Source organism: Tupaia chinensis, unplaced genomic scaffold (assembly GCF_000334495.1).
Source record: "Tupaia chinensis unplaced genomic scaffold, TupChi_1.0 Scaffold000088_1, whole genome shotgun sequence".
Taxonomy (NCBI): domain Eukaryota; kingdom Metazoa; phylum Chordata; class Mammalia; order Scandentia; family Tupaiidae; genus Tupaia; species Tupaia belangeri.
Window position 1 is genome coordinate 6,795,953 of NW_006159550.1, and position 12,903 is coordinate 6,808,855.

At 52.5% G+C, this 12,903-nt stretch overlaps 1 protein-coding gene across 3 annotated transcripts in view; it reads left to right on the forward strand.

Moving 5' to 3' along the window:
* The window catches only part of AOAH (acyloxyacyl hydrolase), a 215,474-nt gene that overhangs the window by 96,067 nt on the left and 106,504 nt on the right, over nucleotides 1–12,903 (forward strand). For all 3 annotated transcript variants that reach the window (XM_027769768.1, XM_027769767.1, XM_006143018.3), the window contains 2 exons: nucleotides 1,127–1,197; nucleotides 12,438–12,498. In XM_027769768.1, coding sequence (XP_027625569.1) covers nucleotides 1,127–1,197; nucleotides 12,438–12,498 — 132 coding nt within the window. The remainder of the gene's footprint in view (nucleotides 1–1,126; nucleotides 1,198–12,437; nucleotides 12,499–12,903) is intronic.

Below are 12,903 nucleotides of genomic sequence, written 5' to 3' on the forward strand. Positions count from 1 at the left end.
AGATCTGGAGTGGGCAGAGGAGAGGGACTCCACACCTCCGGCAAGACTATGGGCCGCACTTTGGGTCACAAGGGAGTCAGGGCACTACCTCTCCCTCTGCACCCACACCTTCTTGCCCGACTTCAGGGTCACCTGCCTCCCCCTGCAGGTTCCTAGAGAGTCTGAAAATGCCTTGAGCACTGCGGCCCCAGGGCTGTGCCCAGAGCTGGGACAGCCACCCTGCCCTCTGCTCCCTGGCGAGTCGAGGACAAGGACAGCTGCTTGTCTCCAGGCCTAGCTGAGAGTGGGAGCCCTAGACAGGACTGGGCCTCCAGTGCCAGAAACCTGAGCGAGCAGCTGGAAGGTGCTGCAATGCCTCACACGGCTTCTGAAAGGAGGCTCGTCCTCCTGTGCCAGGGTCAGACGTCCACCACACCCGTAGAAAGCCCAGCCGTCGGGGGGTCTCCGGCCGGCAGGAATCCGCGGTGCCTCTCCCTCTGTGGCAGGCGCTGCTTGCTGACCTGTGCTCTGGTCTGCTCTCTCTCCTTGAGGAAGCACCATGGCAGCTGCTGTCTGTCTTCTTAAAGCCTTGCTCAGTCAAGCCGGGCGTTTAGTGTGCCGCACAGCGAGGCTGTCACAGGGCCGCCGTCCCAAACCCCTGTCCACGTGGCCCGAGCGGTTCCCTCCACTGCCTCTCTGCTCCCAGGGAGCGGCCTTCGATTCCCGAGCTCCTTAGTTTTTATTTTCTCTCATAACAAGATGAAATACGTTGTTTGAAAATGTGTTTTTTATTTTCAAATCCTCTTTAAAGCACGTGGGTGGGATGAGGAGGAGTGTCACTGCCAGGACAACCGAGGAGGCCGACGCTTTGGGAAGGTGGGGAGCTGGGGTGGCTGTGGGGGGCCTAGCTGGCTGGGCGAAAGGGGCTGAGGCTTCGCGTGGACGCCCCAGCCTGAGCAAAGGCACAGAGGGCGGGATAGATGCGGGATGTGGGTGTCACGACAGACTCATCTAGGCAAGGAAAACGAGAGTCAGGCCAGACGCTCACGAGAGTCCAGGGACCTGGACTTTGAAGGGCTCTTGGAAGGCGAGGGACCGTTCCTTGAACTAAATAACTCTCTTCTTCTTGTCTCGTTTTCCTCTCTAGAAACGTCCCAGAAGCGGTTCTGATATTTGTTCACTCCCGTTTTTGGCCAAGATCTGTCAGGAAATTAAACTGTATGTATACGAGTTTAGCGTACGACGCCTTTGCCTGTCCCCCCTTTCTAAGGACTGAAACGGCCCCACAGTTAAAAGACATTTTCCTGAAGGTGAAAATGTCTCTTGCTGCAAATATGACTTGAACAGAGACAGGAAGAGGAAAACCTCTGAAAAAGATCATTTTAAAGACGTATATGAAGGTCTTCAAAGGTTCATAGAGAACGTGGGACCAGCAGTTAGCGTAATGGCTATGTCACTGGACTCCCACGTAGTCGACCGCGGTTCAGGTCCCGGACCCGGCGACTTAAACTCACACCAGGCGCGTGTGCGTGCGTGCCCAAGATCCCGAGAGGAGAATGGAGGAGAAGGGATTGTGGCGTGGCCACCCCCTCCGGGGGTGATTTCTCACTTTCTGTCTCTTTGTTTCTCTCTCTCTATGTCTGGCAAGCACATGCACCCTATAGCGAAAACCTCACAAAAAAAAACAAAGTTCATAGAAAACGTGTCCTATTTATGCGTGAATTTTTTTAAATTTTGTGTCAAAATGAACCCATACTCTCTTTCCCCTTTCTGCAACATTTTTGAAGGCCCCTCATAACGTGCACGTTTTAAATGACTGCAGGGAGGAGAGAGGGAGAGAGAGGCAGATATTCTGACCCAGCCTCCCCGTGTTGTGGTCCTGCTGCCCCAGCCTCGCGGTCAGGCAGGACCACAGGCGCTTGCCCCCGTGCCTGGGCTGTGGAGGCTAGGCCTCCCACGCAGCCTCAGCCACCTCACAGCAGACCTGGCTTCCCCCGCTCCGCCACGGTCAGGCCGCCTTGGAAATACACTGCACCCAGTCTCTGTGGTCTCACAGCCCAGCTGTGCCCCGGGCTGGAATGCAGTCCACGATGAGGTTTCCAGCTCAGGTAACTCGCTGGCCCAGGGGGTCAGCCCCCTAGGCATGTAAGATGCAGGCCAGGCAGGCCCCTGGCCATGGCAGGACCTTAGAGCATCTGCAATGCACAACACTCACAAGACCAGAAAGGGGTTACCTTTCCACATGCCTGAAAAATCTGTCCCCTATAAATATGAATAGGGTTCTGAATAGAGACATTGTGTGGGACCCCCCTTTAAAATGACATACTCTGCTCCGCTTGGCCACCGGAGTCATGCTAAATGCCGCAGAGCTCATGTCCAGTACGTCGAGAGGGGCAGCGTGTCGAGGGCTGGCTGACTAGAGCCTAAACACCCTCCCCACTCAGCTGCCCCCATGGACGCTGCTGTTCCGTGGGAGGTGGGAACAGAGGGCAGGGCGCTGGGTGTGCGGTGCTGAGCGTCCCGGTTCTCACCACAACCCTGAGGGTATCTTCACCCGCGTTTCACTGAGAAGGAAACTGAACCTTAGAGAGTTCTCCTGAGGCCACAAGGACCCGAGATATGCCCCTTGGTGTATATTTTTAATTCCCCCAGGGCATGTGTGCTCAGCAGAGATGGAGGGAGAGGGAAAAGCCCCTCTGATGGGACGTGGTGGCCCGATGACCCTCTGTCCTCCATTTCTCCGTCCTGCTGGTGTTTGGGCCGTGCATGCACATGAGCCTGGTGTGGTGTTTCCGTGTCACTGAGGCCGGGGCTAGAACCACAGTCAGCAATGTGGGACCCCCCTCCCAAGAACACCAGGTCTGGATTAGGGTCCATTCACTTAAGTGTATCGATGTGCTTCCTCCACAAGAAGAGGGCGGCATCCCGCGGGGTCACGCCCGTCGTATCGTGGTTTGGACGCACCTGTTGTGTGCTGAGAGCTCTCGGAGGTGAACCCAGGACACGCGTGAGCATCACGCAGCCTGTCCTCCCGCCACGCCGTATCGAAGATCACAGCACACCTCAGAACCACCCGGAAAGCTCTTCAAAGTCTCCGTTCCTGAGCCCCAGACCTAATGGGAGAGCACCGGGTAATCGGAAGGTTCTCAGGTGGATCTAAAGCAATGGCTCCCACATGTGGCCTCTGGTCGTCCCTACCCTCCCAGTGCTCACCTCCAATTTGGTGCCGCTCCAAATACCGCCCTTTAGCTGGGGTGAGCCTTCAGACAACCCGGCCCTGCTCCTTCCACTCCCCTTCTCCCACAGGCAGCTCCTGTTACGTTAGCCTGTTCGTTTTTCCGGTCCCTTTTCTTATTCGTGGTAAATTCTGTGCACGCAGAGAGAGGGAGCAGAGACATACATGAGCACCCTCCACAGGGTCTGGGCACAGCACGACCCCTCCCTCCAGCCCTCCAGCCCGTCAGCTCCTGGGCACTCGTACGCACGCTCTGCGTGTTCCAGGGATTCGAACCACGGGGTCGTGCGGGAGTGGCTTCTCTTGAGCAGCACATTACTGCCACACCTCAGAGCCAGGCCCCCTCCGGCCCACTCCAGTCCAACCTGGTACGCATTGTGGGGCGGGGAGTCAGTGCTGAGAACCCCCGGAAGTGAGAGTTGGGCTGTGGTCAGGACCGAGAGGTCACCTTTCTTTCCTGTGGCCGCTGGACAAAAATGCCACAAACGAGACCACTGAGACCACAGAACGCCCTCTTGTTCTGAAGGCCTTGCGGCGTGAGGTCAGGGCGCAGCAGAGCGCTGCCCTCTGAGAAGCCGGGCAACACCCTGTCCCTGCCTAGCCTCTGGTGGTAGTCGTCAGTCCTGGGCGATTTCTTTTTTTGGCTTGCTGCTGCATCTCCCATCCCTGCACTGTCTCCACATGGCCGTCTTCCCTGGGTCCCTGCCTTTTCCTTTTCCTCGGTGAGGTTTTTGCTTTAGGGCGCATGTGCTCACCAGGGAGCGAGAGACAGTGAGAGGGAAAATGAGAAATCACGCCCCGGGGGCATGTACAACTGCAGTCCCTTCTCCTCCATTCTCCTCCAGGAGTGGTGGGCATACATGCACACATGCCCATCATGATTTTTAAGCACTGGGCCCAGGACTTGAACCACTGTCAGCCATGTGGGAGTCCAGCAAAATAACCGTTAGGCCATCTGCTAACCCCTGTCTGTCTCCTGTATAAGGACACCAGTCAGGCTGGATTAGTGTTCATCCTAAGATCTCATCTTGGCTTGGCTTCATTTGCAAAGACCCTATTTTCTCTGTTTGTAATTTCTGAGTTCATATAGTCACTTTGTATCTTTGCAGGGCACATTATTGTTTTTAAAAGCATGGGGCCTTCAGGTGGCTTAGTGTTTAAGGCACTGGACTCCCACCTGAGAGACCATGGTTTGAGTCCCAGACCTGATGGCTTGAGACTCACACTTGGGCGCGTGTGTGTGCATGCCCAAGATCCCGAGAGGAGAATAGAGGAGGAGGGACTGTGGCGTGGCCATTCCCCCTGGGGGGTGATTTCTCACTTTCTCCCTCTCTATCTCTCTCTGTCTGGTGAGCGCATGTGCCCTATAGCAAAAACCTCTCTGAAAAAAAAGGGTGTTTGGGATTTTCCTTTATGTTGTCCCCATGTTTAATGGTTATTTTTCCATTCTTTTTAGTTGCTTGGACTAAATTGAGGTTTTGTCTTCAAAGTCAGAGGGTCTTTCTTTTGTGTGGGTCTAATCTGCTGTTGATACTTTTGAGAGAGGTTTTGATTTCCTGCATCATATTCTTTATCTCCAGAAGTTCTGTTTCTTTTTCAGGGTGCCTGTGTTTTTATGGAATTCTTCCTTCAAGTCATGGAAGTATTTTCTTCATTCTTGCAATTGATTGTCTGTTTACTCTTGCATCTCACTGAGTTGTGTTATGATGAATATTCTGAATTCTTTTTCTGACATTCCTGTGATTCTTTTTGTGTTTTATCTATGATTGGTGAGGAGTTACCATACTCCTTGGCTGGGAGGTGTTTCCTGCTTTTCTCCTATCTCTTGGGACTGCTTTGATTTTTAGTCCTCTGGTGATGTGCTCACTTCTGCCTACTCATTTGGAGGAGGTTTCCATAGCTGTGTGCCCGAGCCCTTCCCCGTGGTGTGAGTGAGCTCTGTGCCAGTTTCCCTTCTCTACTGTGGCCAGGAGTGTGGAATCCACAGTGGGAGTTTTGAGTTTAGGTTTTTCACAAGGAGTTCTTTCCCTTTACTGCTGGGAGATTGTGGAAAGAAAATTCCTCCAAAGCCTCCCTGTCTTCAGGAGTTTGGTTCCTCGTACCCAAACCTCTGCTTCCATGTGGGTGGAGGCCAAGCTGGTCAGACAGCATGTAAGACGGCGGTCGATTCATACACCCGGCGCATGGGCCAGGCCGCCCCTTCTCCCTGCTCCTGCTGGGCGGGGGCCTTTCGTGATCAGCTCGGGCCAGAGGACCTTTGTCACCCTGTTGTTCCATCTGTCTCTGGGACAAATGCCTATTTTCCAAAAAGAGCACACTGGCAGGGATCAGGGTTAGAACATCAACATATCTTTTTGGTAAACAGAATTCAATCCCTACGAGAGGCACTTGTCCTCTGTTCTACCAGCTTCCCCTCCTGAGTTTCGTGGAGCTAAATCCACTGAACATCTCTACTGTGCTTGAAAATATCTGGAGGGAGGAGGAAAAGCTATGATTTTGACCCACATTCAGGGCTTCTTTGTAATCCAAAAGTTAAAAGCTTTTCCTAGTTCACCTGCCAGCGTGAGCTGCTGCCAGCCAGCTGTGCAAAGCCCTGGCCTGGGTCCCAGAAACAGTGGCAACACCCCGTTTTCAGTGGTAAATGCAGAGAGAATCGAGGAGGAGGGGAAATAGCGACCCGAAAGTGGCTACCGAGAGGCTGAGATGCAGCCAGCTCCCCAGGATCCGTCATTCCGTCATTCCAGACTCCGGTCTCTTCGCCGAATGCATCTTGCCTTTTCCGTGTCACACGTGGGCTGGCAGGACACAGCAGGGCCGTGGGACAACTCTTCTCATTGAGCCACCTTCGTTTGAAGACTTGAATTCAAGAGTATCAGTGGCCGAGGATTTCCCTGGCCCAATTTAAAAGGGAGATTAAAAAGTGTTTCTTTTTCTGAAAATCATTGTACTTCAAGTATAATTCATCCCAGGTCATAATTTGTTCAGTGTTTCCTGTCTTATGGAACACGTTTACATGCCACCTCAAAACAACCTGTAGTTCAGTAATAAAATGGTGACTGAAAGCTTCTGGAACAGTCTGTACATCAAGACTGTACGATGCAACCCGCAGAGCAGACCCCATTATCATCTCCTTCTTCTTTTCTTTTAATTTTTGCTATAGGGCACATACACTCATACACTGGAGAAAGACAGAGAGGGCGAGTGAGAAATCCCTCCCCGGGGGTGACCACGCTGCAATCCCTTCTCCTTCCGTCTCTCCTAAGGATTTTAGGCACACATGCTCACAAACCCAGTGTGGTTTTCAAGTCACCAGGTCTAGGACTTGAACACAGAGTTGGCCGTCCAGCGCCTTAACAGCGACTCTACCTGTTGGCACCTGTTGCCTCCTTTTTAAAGAACTAAAATCATTTGCCCAAGGGCGAAGAACTGGTAATCAATAAAGCTGACCTTCAAATCCAGCAGTCTGGACCTCATGATGGCCCTGGACTCTTGGCCACACTTTTTAGATGAGCGGGTAAGTCTCGTGTGCCTCCCCAGCTGCACTGAGTGAGCAGCAGCAGAGACGAGATCTGCGTGGGTTCTGGTGCGTCGTCCTCTGATAAGGCCCCAGCCCTCAGTGCTGGCAACGCCATTGTGAGCCAAGAACACGTGAGGATTCGGCCTCGCTGTATTTCTTTTGTCATGATGTCCCAGTTTTGTGCACTAATTTGAGGGAGATTGGACTTGAATAGCTCAATATTGTGTAATTAATCACATTCAGCTGCAATTACAATTGCCCACCAGATCGAGCCTGCTGGCCCGACACTTGTCAGGGCTTGTTACGGAGCAGTAGGAACGACACCAGCTTACGTGACAATTGGGTAGATCATTGTGTGCTCCTCTGAAGAGGGTCTGTGGATCTGGTCTCCAGAAACCAGACGACGACAAAAGCTGACACCTGGCTCCATGGCCCACCAGGGACCATCCTGGGAAGACAAAGCTGACACCTGGCTCCGTGGCCCACCACAGACCATCCTGGGAAGACCTTCCCATCGCACACATGGTAACAGTAAGAGCCAGTTTTACGACTGGCACGATGCTTCACGCTTGACATCTATCAACTCCTTCGGTCTTCATATTAGAAACGAATATTGTTCATGTGTCCAATAAACGGGTTGATTATGTGTCCTATTTTACAAATGAGGAGGCCACACAGCTAGTCAACATCAGAGCCCAGAACTGTGTTAGGGACTGCCCGTGGCTCTTCCTCTCACTAGGGTGACCTTACTCCACCAAGCTCCTTGAAGATGCTTTCTCTTCCTTTAGGTTTTACCTTAAGATCACTTCTTCTCGGGGCCAGCAGATGCGATAGCAGTTACATCGCTGAGCTCCCACATGGCCAACTAGAGTTCAAGTCCTAGACCTGGTAGCTTCAGACTCACGCTGGGTGCATGTGTGTGTGTGTGCCCAAAATCCCAGGAGGGAAATGGAGAAGAAGGGATTGCAGCATGGCCATCTCCCTTTGGAGGGTGATTTCTCACTTTCCCGCTCACTGTCTCTGTCTCTGTCTCTCTGGCGAGCACCCATGCCCTATGACAAAAACCTCTAAAAGAAAAAAAAAATCACTTCTTCTCAAGGCCAGCAAGTGCATAGTGGTTAAGTTGTTGGACTCCCACATAGCCAACTGTGGTTCAAGTCCTGGACCTAGTGGCTTGAGAATCATGGTGTGTGTGTGTGTGTGTGTGTGTTTGTGTGTGTGTTTGTGTGTGTGTGTGTGTGTGTGTGTACCAGCCCAAAGTCCCAAGAGAATGGATGAGAAGGGATTGTAGCAAAGCCATCCCCTCAGGAGACAGTGGGGAGGTGATTTCTCACTTCCTCTCTCTCTGTCTCTCTCTTACTCTTTGGTGGGTGCATGCACCCTGTAACAAAAATCTCTCTAAACAAACAAACGAAAAAGAACACTGTCTCTCTCCTGCATAGTTAGAAATGTTTTCCCTCTAGGCACACGACCTCTTTTTAGCATTTTCTCCATAAAACTGTACTTATCTCCCACCTGTAATTAGCTCCTCGAGTGCAGCAAATGCATCTTATACCACCCTTATTATCTAATACGATGCCTGGCCCACGGAGACTGGAGAAATCCCTGAGAAATGGATGAACGAGCAAATGAACAAATGAAATGAATATTTCAACGTAAGAGTAGTTACCTCTAAGGACATACAAGGTCCCAAGCTTAAATGAAATCTTAGAGAAATAATTTTAGTAAAAGTCAGCAATGCCTGATCCAGGCAGGATTTCCTATTTTAAGTCGCACGTGGTGCGTAAGCCATGAATCACGTGACATCCCAGGACCTCTTGATCAGACATGTTTGTATTTCAGAGTGAGATGTTGGAATTTTCATATGAAGTAGGATGAAGTTTACGAATTGCCTCTTATCAGCTCAGGTCAAGTTTTGCTGCCAAAAGAAGTTGCTGCAAAGTTGGGGAAAATTTAGATTAGCTACCGTGACTAAGAGACTGAGTTTATGTAAATCACACTTCACTCCACCCTGTATGAGCAGCCTACCCGCTCACGTCGACAACGTGTGGCTTTGGTTATTCACTTCGAGCCTTTACAGTGAGCAAACAGGCCTAGTCACGTGGCACACCCTGCTGGGATGCTGTGGTCTCAGGACTCGGCGAGGCCGAGGCAAGACCCTGTCTAAAACAGAGTCGGGGGGTCGTGTAGTGACTAAGGCGCTGGACTCCCACGTGGTCAACCACAGTTAGAGACTTGGATCCAGTGCCTTGAAACTCACGCTAGGCACATGTGCATGCATGCCCAAAATCCTGAGAGAACGGAGGAGAAGGGATTGCAGCGTGACCCTCCCCCCAGGGGATGGTTTCTCCCTTTCTGTCTCTCTGGCTCTCTGGTAAGTGCATATGCCATATAAAAAAAAAAAAAACTCTCTCAAAAAAACCAGAGTTGGGGATGATGACACATCCGTCATCCAGAGGGGAGGCTGACATAGGAGGATGGCTGGGCTCTGTCTCAATAAAGTTAATCAAGTTCAAGACAACTAAATTCAAGAACAGACGGAGGCCAATGAGCGAGCTTTCACCTCCGACAGCCAAGCTGCCGTCCCCTCCTTCAGAGGCAAACTCACCCCTGGCAGAGGGCCGACTGGGTGAGGCCTCCGCCCAGCACCTGTCCTCGGACTGAAATGGGACTGGGTGCTTGCCCTACACCCTCTCCCTTTCTCCACTAGAATAAAACAGCTGTGTCAGAGGTCGGATACATACGTGGGGAAAACGCTAGTCTTGCTGGAGGTAGGATCTTCAAAGCCTTTTCCAAATTTTTATTAACGGTCATAACTTGTGTTAATGATTATGTGTCATTTGGTTCAAGCTTTTTCAACATGTCTGGACAGAAGATCAAAGTGGAGGAAAAACCGTCCTAACTCAGAGCAGATAAGGGCTGGGATGTATCTAGAAACCCTAAAATGTGGGGATGGGATTTGTTTATTCATTTGCTAGAGGGCATGTGTACTCACCAGAGAGAGACCAGAGAGAGGCAGAGAGAGGGGGAGAGGAGAAAGCTCCCACCCCATGGGGTTGGCCATGCCGCCATCCCTCCTCCTCCATCCCTCCTTCCTCCCAGGGTTCTGGGCACCAAGCACAGGCCCCCCATGTGTTTCTCAGCCCACTCAAACCGCAGGGTTGTCCGTATGGGATCCAGCTACCTGTGCCACCATGCCTTGGAGCTGACCCAGCATGGGCTCTTAAAGGAGCTCTTGTCCTCCTGCATGAGAGAATGCAGACCTACAGCCGCCCTGTGTCCCTTAGACCCCATCCCTGCCACCGAAGCCGTGGGGAAGTCAGCTTCAGGTGATAACGCGGGGAATTTGGCTTCAGCCCACAGCTGGGTTATTACTGGAACGTGGCTGGAGCCTTTCCTCAGCCTCGTTCCACTCTTTATATAAACGGAGGTGAAGGGATGTGCGGTCAGGGAGCCAAGCCTTTCTAATTCCCTGGTGACGGCTCCTCTCTGGCCTTGTTCAACACTCGCCGCCCCAATGCAAGGGGACTGTCCCCTGTCAGGCAGCAAGCGGTCGTGTGGCCCCAGACCAGGTGCCTTTCTTGTCTCGTTCAATCTCCAAGTACTCCCTGGAGCTCGTTGACTTTAGTCACATTCCACAGATTAAAACACGAGGCAAGGCTCGGGAGGGTAAGTCCTAGGATCACAGATCTATTAACAGTAGGGAGGAAGAATGGCGGTGCAGCTGGGATCCGAACTGTCGTCTCTGGAGTCCTTGTTAACCACCTCACTGTGCTAGTGCTCCCCAGCGAGAGCACGACAGTCCTTGGGCTGGGTGCAGGACGGCAGTCAGGGGCCCTGTTCTTTCAGGGCTCCAGACGTGGCAAGGACCGGCCATGAGACATCATGGTGCCACAGGTGGAGGCTCCCTTCCCACTCGCCCACCTTCCGGCCCTCACCTTCCATGCTCCTGCTGCCCCACACCCACCCTTCTCGGGGTCCTCCTCTCAGGGGCCTAGTCAGGAAACGGGCAGCTCGTGGCGAGAGGACTCAATGCAAGGAACAGTTTTAAAGTGCTCAATGGCTGGAGAGGGGCCAGCTGGTGGCATAGTGCTGAGGGCGACTGGATCCCGTGTGACCGACTATGACTCAAGTCCCTTCCCCAGAGCTTTGAAGAACACACCAGGCACACGTGCAAGTCCGGAATCCCGAGAGGAAGGGAACATGGAGGGATTGCAACAGTGCCACCTTTCCTAAGGGGTGCTTTCTGACGTTCCTCTTCTCTGTCTCTCTCCCTGTCCCTGTCTGGTGAGCAAAGGTGCCCCATAACAAAAATAAAATTTAAAATAGCTGAAGAGTAAAAGGGGTCAGTGGGGCACCCCAGCTCTGACTGCTACAGGAAGCAGCTGGCGTTCCCGGACAGACAGAGGGAGCGGAGTTCAGGAGGCCGCCGGCCTCTGGGGACCAAGGAGTAGCCAGCACCCTGTGGGCCAGTGCTGGAGATGGAAGAGGGGCCGCCCTGGGTGCTGAGCTGTCTGGGAGGGCCGCTGTGGCTGGAGTTGGGGTCAGAAGGGAGCGTCCAGAGAGAGGGAGAGCGAGGACAAGTGCTTCTGCCCTCCCCGCCCTCGGCTAGAGAACCTGGCAAGTGGATTCGCCCAATTCCCGGGGTCACAGGGCAGAATAGAGGCCCCAGGGCCATAGAAACGAGCGGCCAGACCGCCTTCAGGGTTTCCCCAGAGAGGCCTGTGGCTCACGTCGGGCGGGGTCGCCGTCCCAGACTTCTAACAGGCTTCACACCGCAGGTTCAGCTCCGCTGACGGGCTAGGAGCATTTGCCTGGAGGGTCTCAGGGTTGCCCAGACGCCTTGATTCAAGACCGTCCCGCGGGGCCAGGTGGTGGCGCGAGCGTGAGGCGTAATGCTCGGTCCACCTGGCTGGTTCCCAGTGTGCATCCAGAGCCCCCCAAGTACGCCAGGCACACGAGGCCCGCATCTGGGCTGCTGAGGCTCGGCTGCATCAGTGTCAAGACTCAGTTAGGGGTCCTGTCTGCCACCCGTGCCATAAATAAATACGGATTTTAAAGTAAAGAGACCATGTAGTAAGTCCCATAAGGGTCCTGTCCTCGTCTAAATCCGAGGCCCGTGAGAGCCTCACCCTGCCCAGGCCGCCCACTGTGACGGGCCCAAGCAGAGCAGGCTGCTGTTGAGGGGCTGGAAAGTCCTGGGCCTGGTAGGGAACCACAGGGAAACCCTCCGCCCTCGCCCTCCTGTCCTCACACCAAGGTTCTTGGTTGCCGAGGCTCGTGAACGGGCGTGGACGCTGTCGGCTGATGGCAGCTCAACGCCTCACACTTGTCTGAGTACGTGATGGAAAAGGGAAGGTTTTGAAGAAGAGCTCTCCTAACGGGATGTGTTAAAATGGCGCAAGTTGAATTTGCAGTGCGAGGTCCCTGGCTGGGCTCCGCGTGCAGGCTTCTGCTCCCTGGCTTCCGGCCTCGATGCCCAGGCCCTCTGATGTGCAGAGCGGTTATCTCACGGGAGAGGTGTTTCTGTCGGGTGGAGGACAGAGTGGCGAGCGTTGGCAGGGTCTGCCACCTTATTTCTAGGATGGCCCAATGTCACATAAGCCCAACATACCCGTGTCTCAAAGTGTACTATTTGTGTTCACAAACACCGTTTCTTTTTTTTTTAAACTCATCAGGTTGTTTGTTTTCTTCTTTCTTTTTTAGAGCTATACAAAATTCTGTGCCATTCAAAGATGCAGATTCAGACAAATACAGTGTTTTCTCAGTAAGTATTGTTGAAAATAACTAGATTTTTACTAAAGGTTGTATCAATCTCTACAAATTTCTTTCCTTTAGTAAAACAAGGTTGTGTCTCATTTGACCCTGTCATTAATCTGATGAATGATACATCAATCATTGTAGGTTCAATTTATTATTATTATTTAATTTGCCATAGAGCATATGTGTTCACCAGAGAAAGAGAGAAAGTGAGAAGTCACCCAAGAGGTTTGGCCATGCCACAATCCCTTCTCTTCCAGTCTCCTCTTGGGATTTTGCGTACACATACATGCGTCTAGTGTGATTTTCAGGTGGCTGGGTCTGGGACTCAAACTATGGTCAGTCATGTGGGAGTCCAACACCTTAACCACCACGCCACCTGCTGGCTTCCAATCATTTCATGATTTCTAAG